General features: G+C 30.1%; 1 protein-coding gene across 3 annotated transcripts in view; it reads right to left on the bottom strand.

Moving 5' to 3' along the window:
* foxo (forkhead box, sub-group O) overlaps positions 1-25,436 on the bottom strand; it is a 300,058-nt gene that overhangs the window by 113,761 nt on the left and 160,861 nt on the right. For all 3 annotated transcript variants that reach the window (XR_004465086.2, XR_004465087.2, XM_033343545.2), the window contains exons 2-6: positions 9,215-9,336; positions 8,939-9,133; positions 5,161-5,276; positions 2,933-3,162; positions 1,284-1,616 (exon numbers count right to left, since the gene is read on the bottom strand). Coding sequence is in view for 1 of the 3 variants with exons in the window: in XM_033343545.2 (XP_033199436.2) it covers positions 1,284-1,616; positions 2,933-3,162; positions 5,161-5,276; positions 8,939-9,133; positions 9,215-9,336 (996 nt within the window). In the remaining 2 variants the exon portion in view is untranslated. The remainder of the gene's footprint in view (positions 1-1,283; positions 1,617-2,932; positions 3,163-5,160; positions 5,277-8,938; positions 9,134-9,214; positions 9,337-25,436) is intronic.

Below are 25,436 nucleotides of genomic sequence, written 5' to 3'. Positions count from 1 at the left end.
GCTCGTTTTAAGGTTCCTAGCAAGACGTTGTTTTTGAGACAATCGCTCTAAGGTGCTCACTCTAAGGAGCACGTTTACAAATATGACTTGTTGTTGTAAACAAAGTTGTGTTAAAAAACGTTGGCTGAGCGAATTTCCTAATAGAAGATTATTAATTTGAAAATATTTCAGTAATTATTAACTTCAAGTTCCAGTTTGTGTAATATTTTTTACGCAAAATTTGACGATTTATCCGAATTTGAGAAAAAATATTAGACATTCTATTTAAAAAACTGAGGGTGACCCTAATATCTCGTTAAAAAAGAAAGGTAACAAAAAATATATTAGGGCAGTGTATGACCTCCTAGATACTATACAACTTCTGTTTGAAATATGTTTTCGTACAACGAATAAATTAGGAGTTATATATTTCGTCATGTTAGGAGACTCGCCCTCTATATATATTCTGTTTCATTGTTGATCGAAAAGTTTGGTTCTACGAAAATAATCTTAGTCAAAACTATTTCTCATCACAATAACTTTATCAAGAATACCTTGTTAAGCGAGTAAGGCTATTTTCGCAATCTTTAGAGTAAAGTACTTATTATAGGATCATCATTGTTTCTTCGAACAATAAATCATATACCGACATGATTTCGTACGATAACAGCATTGAAGAAGATATTTTCAAGAAGATTGATATCTTTAAGTATCTATTGATTACTTCTTTCATCTATTTAATGAAAAATATCCAATTGAAATAAGGGCGCATCATTCACTATAGCAACCCAATTTAGATATATTCAGCTCAGAAACAATGTTAATTATAAAGTCCACAACTTTATGATTTAATTGCATATCTATAATTCTTGTACGGTATAGTTTCAAACAATACCCACAGCAATTGTATAATATCATGGGAATATTCTTAAATAATATTGAAATCTATTGAACAGAGTTAAAGATACAGTAGTCAAAATAAAATATTTCTTTGCCTTCGTGGAAAAAGACAAAATTGACATAGCTCATGTTTTATATGAAATCATCAATTTATATGAACATACATCCTCTAATACTAGTGAACAGACTACGGATGTTTATGCAAATTTATATTTTTATGAATTTAAATAAAGAAACGAAACTTAAGCAGAGATTTATAATACTTACTAAACATAATAAATGTCATATTCTGAATATTTTATGTATTTTTACAGATTATACGCATTCTGTGTATCTCTGAAATTTCTCATAAACGCATAAACATCCGCGATCTAATAATAAGCAGAATATACAATAAAACACACCTCTTCCACATTACAATCGAATCCACCGTGTAACGATTCGATATTAATGTTCAAATCGTCAAGGAGCGTCGAATTATTGAGAGCTCCCATCAATTGTCCCATCATTGTGCTCGGAGTTGAACCACATGGTGTGGGTGTTTGCGGTGGACTGGATCCCGTTGCTCCTGTTTGCGATTGTTGTTGTTGCTGTTGTTGTTGCTGCTGTTGTTGCTGTTGGCACTGTTGCGTCTGCATCATGTACTGAAGAGTTTGTTGCTGATTGCTTCCTAATGCCGTGGGACTTGGTTCACTCTGCTGATATGACGGCGACATTCCAGCCACTGGACTCAAGTTCTGATATTTTTCGAGGAAAAAGAATATAATCGTTGAAAATAGAATTATTTAACAACTAGAGAGTGTGAAGTTCTTTGTTTTTATACAATGGCAAACTTTGTAAAATTAGTTTTAAATGAAAGATACCAAATGTATATGAATAACACATTTGGAAATAATAGTATTGATGTATGTTTATAAAATCTAATTTCAATAGGTTAGAATAATCTGTTACTTAAATTTTTTTATATGGGTTTCAATGTCACACTAACTGCACTTATGAAGTTATTACTGACGACAATGGGAGCGAAGACAGATTTACTAGTTAGATCTTGCTTAATAAAGGTATGTCTTTCGGAGAGTAGAAAAAGCCTGGAACTTACATTTGAAACCATGTTTTGTTTGCTACGTTATTGAATCATTTAATTACATCAATGTATTAGATTATCTATTTCTGTATAGGAGTAAATATTGCAAAATTGATTTTAATTAAAGGTAAGGATTGAATAATTAGTGTAAAATCAGCATTGATACATGCTTATAAAATTGAATTGTAACAGATAAGACTAATTTATATATCGCTTAAAAACTTTATTTCTAATATTCTTTAATTGTAGATATTCAATTTGTATCATTTTGTTACAAAGCAAACAATACATTGTGTTAAATAGTTAGGAGATTTAATGTATTCAATGTATTAATGTTCTCGTTCTTGTTGTAGAATTGGAAATCAAAATTAAAGTAATGAGATTACTTCTCAGAAATAGATTGGAAATCCTTTCAGATTGAAATCAACTTTACGAAAAAATCTTCCGTCATCTAAGTGGAACAAAAATATATTAAGTTTTCATTAAAAGAAATTTTAAATTTTTTCTGTAGTTTCATGTTCAACGAGTTAAAGTATTCAAACGCTATATTAATATATTCTGAAATATTATTATACATAAAAATAGTAATAATTATTAACTATTATATAATAATAATGTGTAGTTTACATAAAAGATATAAAGATTTAGAAAATGATGTATTAAAATTTCCCACTCTAAACATTGGATAAATAAATCAAGTACCTTCGAAAATATCAAATTGGTCATCAAACAAAAACTACGAAAAGTAGAGAAAAATCCACGTTTATTGCCTTTGTTAGGTATGCCATTTGCGACGAACGATATGCATCTCAAAACAATCAACGAAAAAACCTTTAAATCAGCATTATTCAGTCTTTCCTCCTTTCACGGATTACGGGAGTCGGGTTAAAGGCTTTGCTACACTTTGTTCCTCCCCAGTGGCTGAATGTTATTTGCAGCTTGCCATTTCAGACTTCTTTGTTCACTCACCATTTGACAGGCACACGGTTGCAGACCGTGAAGCGGGCATCTTTGCTGATTTCCTGATTGAGGAGTTGGCTGCAGAGCGAAAGAGGACGATCCTGTCGACAGGCTATTACTTCTCTGATATTGGGTCTCGTAGTAGGAAGGTGGCGGTCCAGTCTGTTGCTGGTGGCTGGACGGTGATGTTTGGTATATTTGGTAGGATTCCAGTTTCATCGTTTCCGCGAGGCTACCGGCTATGGTCGTGTTCAATGAAAAGAACATGTGTTAATTGTATGTCTATTACATGCTTTTATACGTGCGTTTCATGCTGTGCTATACCATCAGAGTTTTGGTTCCAAGCGGTATTGGAATGTTATGTCAATCAAAATAGAAGTCTCGAGTTTTGGTAATTTTTGGCTATCTGAAAATGTTTTTCCATGGCTTGAAAACGATATAACTCCTACTTTCTCAACAGTTCATTCTTCGTCGTTTAATAGATTTATGATTGAGAATTTGTTAAGTTTCTATTGTAAATATTTATGGTTCTAATAAGATATTTTTTCTTTTTACTATTACCATCTATTATCTATACTTCTGTTCATAAATATTAAAACATTTAGGCTTTCTTGCACAATATTTTATCAACGAATATTAGTAATTTATTATATAATATTAGTAATTTAGCAACGTCTAAATTATACAGTATCTACAAAGAGTATTTATACATCGCTGTATTTATTGTAATACTCACATAATAATTAATTAGATTCAAATATAATAAATTTAGCGATATTTTCACATAAATACAAATGTGATATTGTGGAAATGAAGTATATGTACATAGAAATTAGTAAAAAAAGTCGCTTCGTTAAAAAATAAATGTATGGACAAATACTTCTCGTAATCATTGTAAGTTATATTATGTTTACGTCGAACAGGCGATGATGATAATTAGATGATTTGCAATTTGTAAAATTCAGTTGTAAACTTCTATTTGATATATTATTACTAACATTGTTGTTGTTATACAAGAATGTTCGATTTGTATTATGTAAAATTTTCCTAATGATATTAGCTCAATTGTGCAAGGGGACACTGGCAGTCTCGTGCAAGACGTGATAATTCTTTCCGATTATTAGGGAAATAATTAAACTGTTAGAATTTTATATTTGTACAAGATAACGGTTTGTACAAAAATACGTGGAAAATATTGTGCGAACCATTTGCAAGAATTTATATAATTGCTGAGAATTTTCTTGATATATCGAACATATGACTTTGCAGCTTAAGGTTGCAAACGCGATTTCATTATTTTCTGATGATTTGTCAAATTCACCTTATTTTCTTCTAATAATGTTCTAGTATTTATAAGGGAACGTATACACACTTCCGTTTTATTTATATCTGCGAATATATTTGTGTAAATTTATACTTACAATAATTTACATGATTTCAAAAGTTGATCGACATTGCTTCAATAATTCTAATTTAAGATATACACAATTATAATCAATATAAATTAAGGAAATATTCGTCATTGTAATAAAGAATTATATAACGATAGCAACGTACATTTACTTAATATTTACGACGAAAGTGAAGTGAAGTATGACATCTGTATCTATGGAATAATAATTAACCATATTGTATATGATATTTTCACTGTATACAAAATTTTTACATCACTTTCTATACGTCACTATATTCTCAAATTATTCAATTATTTAAAAATGTTATTGCACGGTGTTTTTTGATATCTCTGAAAATTTTGTTTCAAATCTAAAATCGTTTATTAATATGACTTTACAAAAATGTCTCTATGAATCAATTGGCATTCTTACCAATTCTTACTAATTAAGTGTAATTTGTGCAGTTAACGATATATTACAGTATTCATATATCTATATAAAGCAAATATGTAATAAAAAGATAGACAACTGTCAAACATTGTGATAAAACCGATTACTCAATAACCTTGAACAACCAAAACTTGTAGCCTCCACTTTCACATAATCATAAAAGGACAGTATACTGGGATTATAATCAAAATACAAAATTGACTAAAATTACTGTCTAACGCGTAAGAAAGCGCTGAGCTATCTAAGCTTCGCGTACCAAACTTTCGACATCTCAATCATGCTGGGCGTGTATTGAAAGTGCAGTAGAAAAGAAAAAAAATAATACTGGTACAAGATAAACGGTAAACGCTGGCGAAAGAAAAAGAGAAACATATATGAAATTGTAGTGCGTACCTAATTGTTCTGGGCTATAAGAGGGTGTGTATGTTGGTGTCCATTCCGGTTTCCCAGGGATCGCCGGGATTGGACTTAATCGACCACAGGATGAGGCATTGCTTGAAGCTCGAGGACTCGAATAAAAAATAGTTCAAATGTATTTTAAATGTGCAGATATCAAAGTATAAACTAATACGCAAGATAGTGAAAGAGGCCACGAATATTAGATTATGTAATAAGTTTATTCCCTTTTCAATGTCATGTTTGGAGGAATATTACTCAATAACAACGTTATTTGTGACAATTGCAATGGACAACATAGGACAAATAATATTTATATATATTTCCATAATTATGTTTTAGTATCAGTATCTCTGTTATATTTTTTCCTATTATTATTCTTGCTATATTCCTTATAACATAATTGAATTATTTAATCCATTAAGAATCAATGAAAAAATATATAGATGTTACTGATAAACGTAAATTATCTTACATATTGCTTTGTTAATCTACGAACTACGATATTTTATAGATCTTATAGAACTTACATAAACGCTACATGAATCAGAGATACGAACAAAGTTTGTGTAAGTAATACGAAAAAGTCCTGAATATTTAGTAAAAGAATTATTTGTTACAACAAACAGATTTCTTTCAAGATATAGCAAAAATATTAGATTTTGCGATATGTGTGTATGTATTTAAAATTATTGGAAAATTTAGTGCATTATTCATTACTATGTTAATTATTTTAGTATTTGAAGTACTTTTATACAAGCAATCATTACATATTTTAAAGAATGTAAAAGTACACATATCGAAATTTTTTAATAAAAGGACAGACGATAGGATTTGAAGTGATCGTATAGAAAACAAAGGATAATAAAATAAGAAGATACATACACACATCGTTGATCAAATAGATTTTATAACAAACTAACAAACTTTTACGTATTTTTGAAGAAACACGGACGGAAATACGAACTTATTACATAATCCAATGATACGTACATATATTCTATGATATACTTTGCAAAACTATTTATAAAGCAAGAGTGGTGCATTATGTGTAGTTTACGATTAGTACAAAAGCGTAATATAAAATAGTGGTTTTGTACTTCTTGCTAATAGCGCGCATTGCAGCTGATATTTTTAACTATGTGTTATACAAAAATAAATATAAGAATTGTATTCAATATCGAGCAATTTGTAATGCAAATAATTTGTAAATAATACGCGATATTTTTTAAAAGTAAGCATAATGAATGAAAAACAAAAAATATATTTACTTTGTATAATACATTACGATTGTGTCTAATTTAAGTATAAATATTTTAATGATAAAAACATTTGAAGTAAACACGAGATATAAAGTTGCATTAACCTTTCAATTGGATTAATGTTGATTAATATTTCAATAAAAGTAATATCATTAATAGTTAAATATCAATTTCAGAATACATAATAATTAGCAAATAATCAATTGATGTGTTCAATTTTGCATGGAATTTTATATCAAATTTAAACAGCAATTTTATATCAAAAGTTGTAAAGTCAAAATGTGTAAAAGATTATTTTTAATGTTTGATTTGCAACATTAAGTTATTTTATTTTATATTCTTGTATTTATTTCTCAAAGTTATATTGAAATTTTTATTTATATCATTAATTTATTTTATTATTATTTTTTGCATATGTACATAATTTATAATGCCATATTCGTCAAACTTTTATTTATGAAAGTTAATTTTATTTCTCTGCAAAAACAGATCATTATATGCGTGAGTTGTATAGCAATGGCTTCATTTATTAGTATTTATTATTCAGAAAATTGCGCTCATTTAACACTAAACATTTTAAATAAGTACTAAGATAAAAGTATAAAATATTTAACTTGAGTTAACAACAAATAAATATAGTCAATGACATATTGCTTCAAAATTTCATGTAAAATGTATGTAACATAATATTTCAGAGATGAATTATTTCAGAATACCATGTATTTCTACTTGCATCAAATGTATTTATGTCAAATTTTGGACTGAATTAAATTGAACGATATAAGTAAATGAAAAAAAGAATGAATGGCAAAGTGGTAACTTCAGAAACAATTTTTTTTTAAAGCAGCGATGGAAGTATTTTATAATTTTATATTTTATAATAACTGAAGATGATTGGCACGACTAATTAAATACGATTAACAATGAACAAGATAAATGAAAGAAGAAACGTTCTAAAATTGGGCTTTAAATAAAGCATGTACTTAAGAGAGTAATAGGAAATTCGTTTAGTAAAACATCAGAACAGCGCATTAAATTCGAATAAGAAATTTTATTTCAAACTTCATTAATTAAATTTTCAAGCACTTATAAAAATAATTTTAAAATATAACATTGACAAATCCTCATTTTAAGGAAGAACATTTGAAGTAATTATGTTTATGAAATTCTTATAGTTTCTCTTTAATTATGAATCGCTGATTTGTTAATAGGGTAAAGCGTAGATAAATTGTTAAGACAATAATCTGTTATTGTAATCATAGAATATTTTTAGATATCGAATATAGACAAGTTCCATGAAATATGTTTGACAATTTCTTGCATAAAAATATTAAAATCCAGGCAACATCTATATTAATAAATTATAAAATGAATCTTATTCTTCGAAAAATTCACGTTATAAAATTCAATTGAAAGGTTAACAACCAATTGGCTAAGATAAATATTTTCTATTCATTTTTCATTCATACCACATGATAAAAAGTATAATTACTTTTCCGTTATAATATTGAACTGCTTTTATAAAACATAAAGTAATTAGTGATAAATAATAATAATACATAAGTATTAATTTTTTCATATCTCACAAAATCTGTGAAAATAAAATTAAGTATTAAACTATTGTACACAAATACTTCACAGCAATTCTATCATGATGATGCAAATAAATACATTCCTATCAAAGGGAAATAGAATTTTATTTGTCTTTTAACTATAGTAGTGAGATGAGAATGCTTAACTGTCTGATAGGATTCTGAGATATCTCAATAATGAATTTATCTGACTTTAAAGTCATAATTATAGAATTCAATTTAAGGTTGTGGATTATCGAAATATATATCTGTCATTATACGTAAATTGTTAATGTTTATGCAAATTCATATTTTTATGAACATAATTAAAGTAATAGAACGTAAGCAGAAATTCTTATTGTTTGTATTAAGTATTTCGTTAATGTGCTAAATTTTTATTTCCCAGTTGTTTAGAAAAATTGTAAATATATAAACAAACCAATATATTTAATTTAGTAATTAAAACTTCTACTAAATATAATTTGAATATATTTTGTCCATGTTTGCATATTTAGCGTAATGAGCACGTTTATACATACTTCTATAAATATATAATATATAACTTCTATAAATGTATAAATATCCGCAGTCTATTCGTGTACTATTTAAAACCAAGTTATAATAGTTTATAACTTGACTAATATTTATGACCTCTAGGTAGTACAAAATGCCACAATAAGATTTAAGGGTTAAGAGAAGAAAGATTGTTTTAAAAGAAAGAATATCAAAGATAAATGGTCTTGTTTAAATTCATTAACAATAGAATCAATCGTTTCTCAGAGATCAAACAATAGTTCAATACAATAACTAACTAATTTATCATAATTCTTAGCCAAATAGTTCAGACTAAAGCATAAAAGAAGAAAACGATCAAACACGGAGCTACTATAAAATTCCGAACGTAATGAAAATAATGCAAATCAAACTCAAATATAGACATACCGAAAATCAGGTGAAAGTTGAAATCCACTGCCAGGTTGAAGAGGACTATCCGGGAAGAGATCCAACCCCTCATTCACGCTATTACTGGGGCTAGGCGTTGCGTCAGTTTGCAACCCCCCGTTTCTTAGCGCCTCGATCTTCTTCCTCACCCTGCCACGTCGTTTCTCAAATTTGCTAGTCTCCATGGTTATTGCCCTGTGACACATCAACGAAGATCGTGGTCTGTGTGTGCACCGTGACAACGACGAATCATTCACAAAATGAACAACGACTTACCTTCTACGCGACTTGCCTGGTTTCGCGTCGCGATTGATCATCCACCAGGAACTCTTTCCAGTACCCTCGTTCTGCACTCGCATAAATCTGCTGTGTAATGACAGATTGTGTCTTATGGAGTTCTATAAACAAACAGAAACATGCAAGTTTTAGAGTAAATTCTAGATAGTAGGAATTTAATGCGCATATATATAAATTAGGAAAATTCTCATTTCAAATACAAAATTGATTTAATTTGAAACTATTACTTGAAACAGAATAATTTAAACGTCTTGTTTTCAAGAGATAATTAAACAGTACTAATATAAATTACACGATACCTAAATAATTCGTTAAAAATATTATTTGATTGATGATGATAAGCATTTTCTATACGTATATATTACCTATAAGTAAATATAATCTTATTTGACGATTATATCTAGGAGGAAAGGAATTAATATCCAGATATACCAATTAATAACTAACAATACTATACGAAATTAAGAATAAAAATATGAAAAATTTAAACGGTCTTATAAAATATATTATTTATAGCTTTTTCTGTATGAACATCGTGACACAGCACTTAAATCGTATATAATACAGAATGTATCAAATAAATTTTATATGGATCATCTTTCTTCCATAGAATACTTAACCATAACGTCTCGAAAATTCTTACTCATGTTCGAACGTAATAAATCCAAGAGGTAAAATTAAAGGACTTATCATTCGTCGAAATCTTTCCGCGCCGCTTTTACAGCAACTTTATAATTTCAATTTCGCTGAAATTTACGATCACCTAGCAGTACCCACTGCCCCTCCCACGCGATATCTCAATACCAGTTCCCTTTACTGTCTTACTTTCTCGCACGCGTAATGCTATGACCGACGCGACCGAGCGAACTCCACGCGAAGCGTTCGCATTGTCAGATAGAGAGAAAGAGAGGGAGAGAGAGTAGTTTTATACCATGTACAAAATCGATTCCGAAGAGTGAGTCATGAGAGCCACGTTTTATTGTGCTCCGTAGACAGAGACGGTTTAAGCCGGGCTTGTTCATTAGGCAAATTGAATCGACGTAGTCACCCGAGCCCTTCTTCCTCCCAAAAATTTCGGAAAGCTTCTACCCTAATATGAAAGTAGCGTTGAGAAGCGATAACAATTTTCTTTCGTCTTCGTCCCATAGCAGTATCTCCTACGCGAGCGCGTATATGCACAAAGCAGCCCGGAGAAGAAAGCTTTTACGTAAGCAGCCGATGGCACGATACCGCGGCAAATAAAAATTACTTTTGCAAAATTGATGCTTCTTCGTTCTCCGGACGCGTACGAACTTTCCGAAATTACAAGAATCTGCCCCCAGTGCCATCGTTCCGCGAGTAGTATCTGCTGGAAATGCAGATTTTATTCCGCACGATTCGTGATTCGCAATTCGAACTTCTCGACTTTGTGATCGAATATTATATACAGATAAATTTGATCTGAATTTAGAATAAATATTTCATTGTTAAAAAAGTTTAAGATCTCTTTGTAATTTGTGATTTTTACTGTGTTATTGAAGCAAATGAAATTTGAAGAAAAAAATAATTGTATGTCGTTTTCGAAGATTTAAAGGATTTAAAGATTAATTATTCAATTAATTATTTAATGGATACATTTATTCTTACTAATTTATGTACATTGTATCTAAAAAATTTAGATAGTATATTCCAATTTATAGCGTAGATATTTTGTATTTTATATGTAATATTTTTTAGTCTGATATAAACCATATGCAAAAATTCTCAATAGTATACAACAAATATGTTATCACATACAAAAAAGCTAATTCAACGAGAAATAAATATATAAAGAATATTAAAATTAGATAATAATTTAAGAATGTAATAGACTCCATTACGAAAGGAAGGTATATAAATATATACGCGTTCTAAGAAAAATTGTTAGCTATTTTGTATCACGAAAAAGTACCAATACTCTAAAAAGGAGATAGCTTTGATACCATTCTTCGTTAGCCTTCTCTTTCATGAAATATTATCGTGCTCACTTATTTTATTCATTGATATTCACACTTTATTTTCATATAACTTCTCTTCGTACAAAAGCAGCAAACTATAAATTAAACAAGATATAGATAAAAATTCCTTAAATATCTATATTAAATTCTATCTACCATATGAAATGTCGAGTTACAAATTCGCTAGCCAGACTGGATCGCGAAATACATACATATATTGTTTACATGCATTGTAATTCACGTAAAATTGGATATCGATCTATGTTCTTTCATTTCATATATATTTTGTTTAAAATAGTATTGAAAATTATTTAGGATTTTCTTTGCAACGATATAATCAATAAGCACGAAATTCGAAACATTTTCTATTATAAGTTTGGTCGTTGAAACCAAGCTTGTGACGAAAGCTACACATTATAGGTACTATACAATATGATTGTTAATGATTTTGATCTTTGAAGAGGATGCAACTAAACTTGCAGTGTTTTACAAAATCTAATGGAAAAATATTTGTCAAAAACAGTACTAGAGACATTGTATCTCTATAAAAAAATATATATCAATTTTAAATAAACTGTATTTCTATTAATAAAAAGAAAACTCTACTGAAAAACAAACAAATTCTTCATTTTATGAAATCGGACATCTCATATAAAGGTCATAAGAGAAAATTATAAACTTTTCTTCTTTTATCGAATAGTATTTTAAAACTCAATACATTGTCAACTCATTTCCATTGTCAATTCCATATCAGACCTATTTTTATTTGATTTTGGAATTAAATATTTGTTTTTGTCATCTTCCTGGACATGAACAAAATATTTATCAACATAAATTATCCTGACTAATATTAATTAAATCATGCTAACGTAATATCTATGCTAATGTTATTAATTTCTTAGAAAACATTCTGAATTTGTCACCAATTTTCAAACTGCTGATAATATCTTCGAATTTATCAATTTAGCGGGTTATTCTCTTGTTTAACCATTTCGTATGAAGATATTTTTTTGTAGTCGCTACTTCGTTGTAACATAAAAGTAAAAATATCAACAGGAATGGCCCTATTATATTTTCCCATGTGGCCTTCGTACATCGCAACATAATAGAATCATAAAATCTAAATGAAACACTTTCACTCCGAACACAACGATCGTGCATCACGAAACGATTTCACTCTACATAAAATTACCCATCGCCAAAATTTTTTATTCCAAGACACGTTCTCAAGACTCTCAATTCATGGATCCTAAATAACTGAGCTAACTAACTCTTAGTTAGTCGCAATAAAACGGTATCGCGTATCGTACTCGTATCTTGATAGTCTGATTTGACGTTTAAATGGATTCACCGGTGAATAGACCTGCAAACAGTGTAGCTCATTACTTTTATTACACCATAGCGTTTCCTGTCTTTACTGCGGTCACTGCTCTTGAGTCTTGACCGATCGTTCCGTCGGCACAATCGAATACGTACAAAGATTGGAGAACAGCGGATCGGAGAAGCTAAACTCTAAAGTATTTATCGACAGGGTGGTTGCACTTCGCGAGTACCAATGTCGATGCTTTTACGATCGATTCACATCGTTGATTCCTTTTACCTTTTCACTGGGTGACGGACTCGTCGTAGGGTTCTACGATGGCGATCTAGCTATTCGAGTCATCCAGTCGCGGGTTATACAGCGAGAGTTTACAGCCCTATCATTTCCCTGCCTTTATCGGCGGTACACTTGGAAGATGAAGACATTTTTGGCGCCGCTATTCCGATTTTCAAATCGATCCCGACCATTCGAGTCCTGATGGGGACGCGACAAGAAGAGACGAATGAACCGGCAAGAATTTGTTCTTCGACTTTTCAGCAAACCATCTCGCCCCTTTATTGCGGAACATATTATTCGCATCAATGCTATATCCTTTCTTTAATTTTCAGTTAAAACTAAATGAATTATACGTAAGAATGTAAGGTTTTTAATATGTGATATTAGCGATGACGATGAAGGTTGATGAAATTATATATATTATGACAAAGTTGTGGAACATCGTATCATTTAGAAAGGAGAAAACTTTTGAAGTTCTCTTTTTGTGACACATTAATTTCGAATTAATAACATAAGCAATTGAATATCGATAAAGCTGAAAACAAAGTAATTATAAATTTTCAGTCTGCAGTATGTACACTGGGTATCTACTTCTTGTTTTCGTTCATGTTCATATATGTAGGCAATTATTATTAAAATGTCAATGTTATGAATATTACGAATACATGAATTAATATTAATATTAGACTTTTTCTTATAACATCAGAATTCCGATTAAATCATTCTTCATATACAATTATATAATTTAATGTAATTGAATGTAACGTAGAATTTTCAGAATTGTCGGACATATTTTCAATGTAATCGAATAATATACCTTTCTTTTGACATTTCAGACGTAACGTACATTACAATATAGATTTTTCATTTTTACAGTCTTTGTATCAAATAATATTTAACAAGTGTACACATCAAAAGATATCGTAACAAAAAAAGAGAATCGAAAATGGGAGGAGAATTGAACAAACGCAACGGGCGCAGCAACAAAAGAAGGAAATAAAAAGACAACGGTTGTCGGGGAAAACTTTTTCTTTGATTAGTACAATGAACGAGAAGTGTAGTTAAAATCAGTCGCGATATGACGGTTGCCAGACTTTGTTCCTGTTATTGAAATATAGAAACGCTTGCGCTCACACATACACACGCGCATGGAATAACGTGTACCAACTCGTAAAAAGAACGAAATCGCCAGACTACGTAGTATCGAGGCAAAACGAAACTTAGATTTTATTGGTAAAATCGATGGCCAGACTTTCAACGTTAATGGTATCCATTCTGTTGAAGACATAACGACAAAAAACTGTGGACTTCTGAAATAAAGCGATCTATACTTTTGCCACGATATATCTGAATGTTCCTTTTCATTAGACGAGATAATTCAAGATGATCGATTCCAGGAATGGTTAATTGTTTAAAGATTGAACACTGAAGGAAATGTTGGAAGAGTTCAGTCATAAAGATCTATGAGATACCAAGATATAAAAACTCAAGATAGGTGTAAAAATCGTGAGTCATTTGAAAAACAAAAGCTTGACACACTGCGATCGAACGATTTATAGAGCAGTTAATTATCACTACGGAGATGTAAACGTGCTTATTCCTTGGAGATATTGTGTTACATCAGTTAAGATCTAAAAGAAACGTGTAAAAAAAAATGATGCGTGTTAGTCACACGTCAACGAAATGAAACAAGTCACGAATCAATAGCCGAGACTCATAAGTTTGATATTGATTAATAGGATGTAAAGTGAGTAGAGTTAAATCGCGTTATTGACAACAATAGTAATTTCAACTTCCCTTTCGTTTTAATCCTTTCCCATCTGAAATTTTTGGCTTATGATAAAATTATGTTTCTATTAATTATAAAAATATATTTTTTCAGATAGTTTTGTATAAAAAACAAATGCACCAGTTGAAATCAATTTTACTCATTGTGTATGATGTACAACATCGAGCATGCAAAAATTCCCTTCGATTCCTTCAATTCAAATAGTTTTGCCTCCTTATTATTGTAGTTCTAGTAATGCCAATTCTTATAGTAATGTCAATAATCCATCAAAAGTTATTGATGCGTTAAGTAATGCAAAATCTTCCTGTATTAAGTTTTTCTAACTTCGTTTGAAATACAGTTATGATCGAGTTCAGCTACTAGTATTCTATTAGTATTATTTGATATAACAAGTTCATACAAATTTCAAGATCGAAACATTGCCAAAAAGCGACCATCTCGAAAAACGAAAAGCAAGAAGCAGGGTGCTCGGTTGGTGAAAGCCTGATTTTCTAACATCGGCACCGGTTTAGGCGAATGGCGTAATTTTATGGTGGACAACCTGGTTGCATATCTGGATACTTTTCGCAGCGACGGAACGATCCGAAACGAAAGGGACAAGAGGCCATTCAAGGACGTGCTCTATCGAAGAATTGCTCGTCGATTCTGATGGTCACAGACTCCCGGTACTTTCGTCAAAAACCGCATAAAGTCCGCGGAAACGACCCCCGTTGCCAAGGCGAAAGGAACGAAGCGATGAAGAGGACCAATCGCACCACGGACAACCGAACCTGGTTATCTCGTTCCCGAATGGACTGTATAACGCGCAATTTATAGAGCATATACTTACTTGTCCTGGTCGTGGAATGTCCACTATCTTTCGCAGGATGATGCGATAAGCCAATTCGAAAGTCCCTTTCGTTTCTTCGCAACAAAAGTGCGAACCACTGCTCGTTTAAGTATTCGCGCCTGTACTCGACCCCGAATCGATGACCACCAAAAAATTACATACCGTGGAAATTAACCATTCTGGAACGATGCGCTGCACTGCTAAGACAGCGGTATTAACCTCGTATCTTGGTATTTGTTCTTACGAGACTGGTTATTGGCAAATTTTGGGTAAGCTATATTGTTCTAAATTCTTTCGATCTTTCATTTTTGTGGTGAAATGAAAGGGTGCAGTGTTGAGTATATAAATAGGCGAATCTAATGGAAATTTACTGTTGCATATTATGATTTACAAAAGTGAATTTTATTTATTACTGAAATTTTATTTCTTAACGTAAAAAAGAATCTAATTAATTATGGTTTCTTATTTCAATCCAGAAATTGAGAAATTAATAATTAATATAAATATATCAAGTACATGTGTGCACTGTACAACAATAGTGCAATAACGTTCTATAATAGTGTAATAGAAAAAAGAATAAAGTAGCAATTAAAAAATATAAGAACACAAATATGGAACTTCCAGGTAACACAGAAGTACATACACACATATATATTTTGCAGAAAGCCAGTATTTTATATGCTTGTTAAATCAATAAAAAATTATGATAGTCTTTTAAATTGTCTATTTTCTAACCTTGTCCAAAGAGAAAGTAAACTGTTCACGTCACGTAATTACATATGCTGTCACATAATTAATATATGATAGAAATCAGAATAAAATATTACGCTATGAAATGAAAAAAGAAGAAGCCTTTTGTGCACGGATGATAAGACGATGCAGAACCAGTGTTTATTTCTAGAAAACTTTTCTAATAGGTAATCGCAAATAAGTAGAGAAAAAGAACGAGATTTCTTTGGTTCAATTTATTTAATTAATGTTAATTGTACATATCTTTATTCAGAAATGAAGGATAATAGAAATATCCAAATCGTTGATTAAAATTTATTTTTTTTTTTTTTTTATTGGTTTGTGACGTGTAATGAAGATTATGATGACTGAGACTAAAGGAGTATTTATGTAAATTAATTACTATTTATTACATCTTCCTATTCGAATAGTTTACACTTCGAGTTTAATGTTTTCGAACAAAATTTGTTTATGTAGTTTGTAGGTTGTAGACCTAGCGGATTATAAAAATGTACCGTAGTTATAAGAATGAACCATTTTACTAGGACAGGACTATCAAATAAAATTACATTATTTAATAAAAATAATATTACGATAACAATAGTGTTGTCTTACGTCTTTCTAAATATTAAGCACTACACGTACACAAACAATATTTTACTAGAAACCTCTAAAAATTAAAAGGTATCATTCAAACTAAAATAGAAAGAAAAATAGGTTCCTTGTTAAATAAGTGAATAATTAATAATTTTCTACTTCGAACTTTAGTTCAAACCAATATCTTCCACAACATATTTTTTTTAGTTATTTCATTTTTCTAAGAAACCGACAATATGTAATAAAATGTTTTTTAAAATGTATGATACATAATCATTGCATAAACTGTTTGACTATCAATAAGAATTAATTAGTGTCCCGGTATCTTTAAATTTAGAAGATTTCTATAACCTCACCTGAACTTTTTAAACACGTACATATTTTACCTCTTCGATGCAATTCATCACAGAGCATTCGCAATGACAGTGGTCAAGACAAGCACCAATTTGAATAATAAACCACGATCGTTAGTCAAATCTGACACGAATGCTTTAATTTTTCATTCGCATGTGAGCATAAAGATGGGCTGGCTGGCGAGTCTGTCCACGATCGATTCACTGTCATCGAATTCATTTTTAAATCATGTCCACCCATGAGCTTCTATCATTTCTGAAGTTTCTTGCATGCACGCTCCAACCTTGCACAAGTGCACTATGATTTATTTCGACTAAACACGATTGGAATTTTAACATTGTACAATTGCACGTTTTCGCATATTTTGACATACTTTAACAGATGTTTTGAGAATAAATTTTAATAAGTTCAGTAACTTACTTTTTTGTTCAGATTTTTACATCTATTAGGTTGTCCGAAAACTTAGAAATCCACCCAAAAACTTTCAATTTATATATACATAGGTATTAAATGTATTAGATACTAAATATTTATCGAGTTTATGTCTTTAATTTAAATTATTGCTTATTAAATCTTTTGTAATTGGTTTATTGAAGGGTAAAATATGCCATGTTTGAAATGATCAGGAAACAATTTATTCTTCTCTTCTTCAAAAAGGATAGATTATATTTATATTAATTTAAGGATAAATTGTAGAATAGATAGTTATCTAATTAGAATAAATAGTTGTATAATTATAAAATATAGTATACATGATATATATGTATATACGACAAATTCATAGGATCTTTTCTGTTCATAAGCTTGCTTAAGAAAAGATATTAAGATTAAGACGTAAGATATGTTATGTAAGCGTTATGTTCAAAAGCAAACCTTCCCATTTCTTAAGAGACTCATATTATTTAATTGTGTTAATTTCAAAACACGGATACCTAAATATATTGTACATTACAAATATTAAGGAGTTCTAAAAGTAGATAATTCTTAATTTCTTAGTCGATTTTCTTCATGAATCAAGTATTCGATACATACTAGTATTAGGTCCTTTCAGAAAGCTCTTCAATTTTGAATATTGAATAAAGAAGTGATTACACGAAATAGATAATTCCTAATTACGTTTTTAAAAATGCATAGAATCGTACACAAAGAAAGAAATAGAAACAAGAAACACGCAAAATATTAAAGCATATATATAACGATGAAAATTTCGTCAAATCGTAGTGGAACACGAACGGAAGGAAACGGAAACTTGTTTTTAATGCGGAGGATGTGGTTTTTGTCTTGTCAGTATACACTGTCCTTCTAAAACTCTTCTTTATGGAGAGGAAGTAGACACTAAAGTTGCGGTTTGCGGACATTCAAAAACCGCGCGTTCCATATGCAGCACAGTTGTGGTGCTAAACCTCTTCTCTTTTCAGAAAAAGAAAATAGAGCTGTTTTATCGCCGTAAGTACGAAAACAATAGCTCTAAACCACCATTATTTGTCTAAAGGTTTAATTTAATAACTGAATTCCAAGAATCATATCTCGAGAACGGCTTATACAAAAAATATGTTTAGGTAATATTTTGAAAGTATCTTGATGTCAACCATAAGACGATATACTTGAAAATATAGACTCCAATTAAAAAATTTGAAGTCGAATTTAAAAGATTCCTCAATGTCATCACAATATCAAATAGGCGATAACACAATTTGTTGCAACTCAATATGCTACAACTTTTATTTAAAACATCTTTTTATATGTCTCATATCTTTCGAGATATTTGTCTAGGAAGATTCAAATGACATACTCTGTATAGTAACTTGAAGTCATATAGACGAGTTTCATAGTTTTATAAAGAAATATTCATCTTGATAGCATAATATTAATAATATCAAATATCATCTTTATATAAAAAATATTATACTTAACATAATTTTTCCAAATTCTTTATGGTTAAATATTTCCAAAGAGTGAAATAATATTATTATCTAAAGACAGACGAAGGGAAGAATTTCTTTTCTTTTTTTACTACCACATAAATAATGATCATAAAAACTGATGATCATGAATATCTTGATTCCTATTTTACCTATTTACTCTGTCTTGTACCTAGAATTTTTAGAATAATTATTCCTGAATAGTGCTGCAAAAAGATCAGTTCTTTGGCTATTTTCTCAATAAGTAACATTTCTTAATTTTAATACACTACAAAATTAATTGTGCTACATTTTTACAAAGAATATTAATGATACAAATCATTATGCATAAGATGATATACATTGGTTAATATAACAATTACATTACATGTAATATATGAACATCGTAAGAAAATGTCACAGAAATACATATCGCTGACACTTTTCTGTTAGTCTAATTTTATATCTAAAAAGGGATATTTTAATATAAAATAACTATGAATGATAAGATATACAAAAGTTTAAAATTAAATAACCCTTATAAAAAATAGAAAATGTCACTTATTGTGTTCATCTCCTAGTTCCAATATAACATATTGTTCAGATATTATTGTATATACATAGATATTGATAATGACTAATTTATATGGTAGAATCAACAGTTAAGAATAAAATTCACTTATTTAATCATTCGAAACACTGAAACGTAGGAAATCAAGATAATCTGTCATTGTCGAAGTATTTCCGAAAGCAGTCAGTTTTTATCAGTTCCCCTGCTACAGTAGTGGCGATGTTAACGATATTGAAACACTGATACGAGGGCAGTTTTCAACATCGCTTTGTGTCGCTGACGTTTATGCTCTAAGGTAATTAGATAGTGGCCGACACAAGCGATCGGCCAAGACTACCAACAAGACCATCCCAGCAATCTGCACGAACATCTCGGTACACATTAATTCAATTCCATCGACGAAGTCAATTTCGTAAAAAGCATTTGCTAGGCGATCAATGAGGGATCGATCGCACAACCGCTTACCTGTATGTCCCGTTTACCCGTGTCGTGCGTTGGCCAGGAGATCGCGAAATGATAGAAAACACCCTTCACGTGCTTTTCATTGATTTCAACAAGAGATTTTAATTAGACGACTCGGCGAGGAAATAAATTGCAAAACTTTTTAGGATGTAAAATCAGTTATGCACTATATGTATCTTGGATCGAACTTTTCTCTTTCGACTTTGAGGGTGTCAGTATCGTTCATTACTTATATTTTCCTCATTTTGTGAAAAATTTAGGAAATTTAAAAAATGGAAGGTGTTGGAAAACTTGGATTTGTTGTTTAAAGAAGAATCATATAATAACTACATTGAAGGGCGATAGTAATTTGATGATAAAAATAATGTAAGTACATTGACGTTTTGTGCAAAATTTGCTGCACATGATTTATTAGAGAGATTAGGAAATGTAAGATTCAAAAAACGTGGACATTTTGAGAATGCGGAGTGTTATTAAATAAAGTTCGTTAAGGTTGTTAAATAAGATTAATTAATTAAAGTTACTAAATAATGCTTTCTTTTATGTGAGAAAAAATTCATCAACATAATCATTGGATGACGAAAATAATAGATATAAATCTTGAGATTTGAAAGTTTGAGTTCTATATAAGATTATAACTAGTACTTCCTTAGTTTTGCAAAAAAATAAATTAGGAAAAATGAAATATGATTTCAGACAAGCTACCATATTAAAAGTTAATTCGTGATTGCAAAAAATTAACAAAAATATTACTCGATGGATGAAATATTTACTGTGATAGATAATTTAATTAAGCTTTCATCCTGTATGTGGCAATTTAATCCAAAAGCGATTTTTCTCTGTCAGTGTAGTTTTTAAAGTAGAGTACACATTAGATATTAAAAACAAAGTGTCAGTAATTTATCAGTTCAGAACAATTTTTATGAATATGGTATACGAATGTTAAAATTATAATGAGTAATATAACATCGAAAATTTGAATATTTCATGAAGTTAACACAGGGAAAGAAGACAGAATAGCTATTTTCAATGTTTTTCCATTTACTTTTCAATGCATTGAAAATCTTGTTGGATAGGGTGAAATGAAATTGATGAAACTGTCGCGACGCGAATCATCGAACTGTTGGATTTAATTTAATTTTCAAAGTAAAATCCAAAAATGATACGCGTACGATTAATTTTTACCGGCGTATGCATTAATTACTATAAATTCAATTAATAATCACGTCGATATTACAAGCGAAAAGCCTGCAAAACGTGAAATATTTACGAACCTTCGTAAATTAAGTATAATTACCGTGTACATGTACTCTAATACGAATGCAAAATTTTTATCAGGGCATGAGTTATTAAACTTTTTTCAAATTGATTTATAACATCAAACTTGAATTTTTATTGTAATAAATTAAATAAATTCTACTATTAGTAATTAGCGGATCAGAGATTTAGAAGTATAAATGTAACACCTTTTCTGAATGAATTCTGAATGAATTGTACCAGGCGAGGCACCTAAAACAGGACACCTAATATTAGTAATAGGAAACATACAATTTCAAAGTCATTCAGGTGACCTGCTTTAGATGTTACTCTTACTCGTTACTGTATATGATATTATGTATTGTATTATAATCAATCAATTATATATGTATATAAATCAATAATCTTTAGAATGATTTGTTACTGACAAATCCTGCAAAAGTTTCGTTGATTTTTTGTTGCGAATGATATTACCATGAAAGAGTGGTATCATACTACTCAAACATATATAAAAATATATGAATAGGAAGTAATTAATTTTAGGTTCTCAGCTGTTCAGCAAAATAAGATTTACTACGAATTTAATGACAACACTTTTTCTTGGAAAATTTATATCGTGAATCTATCAACTTAGTTTAAAATAATTTTAGTTGCAACATAAGATTTCTTTCTTTCTCTCTTCTTCTTTTGCTCTTTGTCTTTGTTTATTCAGGTGCTCAAATCTTAATGTATTATATAAACTGTCCAACCGAGTCACCTTTACTTCACTATTCTATATCATTTACAAAAACCAACAATTCGTAAAGAAAACGTAAATTTACCTTAATTTTCAGTATAAAATCTATCATTACGTAAAATTATTGTATTGTAAGAATTCTAAAAGAGCATCTACAAATAAATATAATACGATATTTGTACTGCCAATCAGGATTCTGAAGAAACAAAAATCTGAGAATTATAACAACTTCCGAGAAAGTAGTAGCCTATCCCAATTATGAGTACGAAAGCTATATATATTAAATCTATTTAGCATCACAAATCACGCTTCATATTAAATCATCAAACAATCCATCTCATATCAATCTATCAATCGAAGTACAAAAATATTTGAGAATTGAGCAGCATACAAAATACAAAGAAGCGACTTCCTATTTCTGTCTTGTCGTTAGAATACATAATACACCATATATACATTCGTTTTCTACAATTTTTTCCATCTTTATCTACTACTTATTTTCCTACATTCTTGCTTGTTCATATTTTCTACATTCATTGCAAAACATCAAATTGTCATAAGGAATGGATGAGACCTGAACGAAATAGAGGCTTAAACCCAAAAACTGCATCATACAACGAAAAATGTAAAGCGCCGACACATAATACAGCATGGCTACGTCGTACCGCCGCGTATCGGTACCTTTGCCTAACATACCATTGCAAAAATTCATGTTTATTGTGAATAATGTACTTAAAATCTGTATTTTCTGGACTCAATAAACTCCTTTGCAAAAAAAAGACCTGAACGAAATGAATGTTTCGATTTTTTTGTTGTAAAACATCTCAAACCTCAAAACTAGTTGATGAAACAAAGAATGGATAAGGATTAAATCATCATTAGCTTAAAAAATTTTCAAAATTCAGAAGTCATTTCGCAAAATTAGCTGTTTTAAAGATGAGAAACGGAGCTTTCTTAAGGTTAGAAGCACAAGACGAAAGATCGCGAGTGGAGAGGAACAGCACGCATACAACGATCGCTGGCGCGTAATTCTGCGACAAGTAGATTCAGTTAATTCGGCCGGAGGTTAGCAAGCTGTACGAGAGAGCGGATTCCATTCGATTGCAACCACTCAAATCAGAAATCTAGACTAGTAGCCAAATGCAAGATCGAACGTTCAATTCCAACTGTCTGTGAACTGGCAACAGTGTCTGAGGGGAGATCTTGAATGAACTGAAGGGGGGAAACAAGAAATACGAAGAAACGGAGAAATGAATAGCAAAGGACAATCACTGGGCTAGCATAGGGTTGGAGCCAAAGACAGAGGGAAAAGGTGAAGTCCGCGCGAAAGAGAGAGGAAAAGAGAAGAAGGGAATAACAGAAAGAGCGATAGAAGTGGGTATAAGAGAGAAACAGTGAGCCAATTCACTAATCCCGATTTCCGATCGCGTACATCGATTCACGTATTTACGTTAACAGTTCCAATCAGTTTCCCCTCCATTTCCTTAGTTTCCGATAGCGAGGAAACGGTATTCCCGGATGCGTTCCACCTCGGATCTTTCATGATCGACCGATTCGTGCTCTGATGTCTGACTCTTTTGCGTAAGTACTTTTACCCGTTTCCTTCTTCCATCTTTTTTACTTTTTAAGGTAGCGACCGCTATACCAATTTTTTCATTTTTGCAATTAGTGAGGATATGCAAGGTTACATATATTCTATGCGCTTATTTATTTTTGCGTATTGCTTTTATTTTAGTTCACTATGTGACTGATTATGTGACTCACTATGTTATTGACTGATTTGGATATAGCTTTTTGTTGGCTTAGACTACGGTCGATGTTTTATGATAGACAGAATCAATGATAAATTCATATTTAGTAATAATAAAAATCTGTTGAATTCTAATATGATAGTCAAAACGTAAATCCATCTGATGTTTTCGACAAGTTTTCCATGCGAATCAGGAGAAATTTCTTTCTTTCTCTAACTATTTGTAACCAGAAGTTTGCTAGCTGATATACAGGGTGGTTGGTAACTGGTGGTACAAGCGGAAAGGGGGTGATTCCACGCGAAAAAAGAAGTCGAAAATATAGAATAAAAATTTTTCGTTTCAGGCTTTGTTTTTGAGAAAATCGACTTTGAATTTTCGCCCGGTACGCGTGCACTTTATCACGTCTCGTTATAACGGATCTCACTGTAGATCGTTGTCTCGATAGAAACATTAAAAAAAGAATTAAAAAAAAGAGATTTTTATTACTAACTATACTTAATACTAACTATTTTTTTTTTTATAATTTTACTTATAACTGATACACGAATTACATTTCTTTTTATTTGTGTTTTATCTGATGAATAATATTCACATTGATTATAAAAGATATTAAATTAAGTTTAAAAAATACAACAGAAATTGTTATTATTAGAAACTTGAAATTTCACAAACATAAAATTTACAACTGATTCATGTAATTATAAAAGAAAAAATAGTGAGCATGTTTATAAATATGTACTCACTTCCGATTTTTGATAATTAATAAATTTAATAAATAAATTTATTACTGTTGGAAATATTCTCAACACATTCTAATAGGTATTTAATTCTTAAGTTGTGGTATTTATCAGTAACCTTTCAAATCATTGTAATTATAGTACGCGTATATTTCACAAACTTGTGTTTAAAATATAGTATGATTTAATTACATTATTTCAATCACATATTTTGGAATTCTGAAATATTTTAGGTTATTTCTGTGAATAAAAAATTCACGGTAAAATTTGAAATTTTTTATGTAAATGTTTCAACCTAAAATTTACATATTTCCTACGTTCCATCATTATTCCACACTTTTGCATTTGCAATATTCTACTATTTGTTAAAACATACATTCATACGCTTCATTTTAAAAACTAAAATTATGAGCACTGTAAATTTTAGTCTGTAAATGATACTTTATCTCTTCGCATTTTATATGCTTTTATTTTTCATCGTCAGTATTTAAATTTATCAAATCAAAAATGCATAATTTTTTCTAGCGCAAAATGTATATAATAACTTATAATTCTGTATTTAGACTACATCATAGTTTCACACTTAACATCTCTACTATTACAATATATCGATATATCGAAAATTTCTTATCAAATGTATGCTACTGATACAAAGTTTAGGAGCAATATATCACCTTATTCTTAAAGGACACGCTATAACAAAAATCAATTAATTTTTCTTGTTTGTAACAGTAAATAATAATTTATATGTAATTCGTTTTGCGTAATATGTATAATATTTAAAGCGTGTTTGTAATATGATGCAACGTATTAAATTTTATTTTGTATAGTTAATACCAAATTTATGGAAGAAAGTCAATGTGGCTAAATACCTACTATTCAAATTTTTCACGCATGAAATATTTAAAGAACATC

Source organism: Bombus vancouverensis, chromosome 1 (assembly GCF_051014615.1).
Source record: "Bombus vancouverensis nearcticus chromosome 1, iyBomVanc1_principal, whole genome shotgun sequence".
NCBI classification, from domain to species: Eukaryota; Metazoa; Arthropoda; class Insecta; order Hymenoptera; family Apidae; genus Bombus; species Bombus vancouverensis.
The sequence above is the reverse complement of the archived record's forward strand: the minus strand, read 5'-3'. Positions and strand labels throughout refer to the sequence as shown.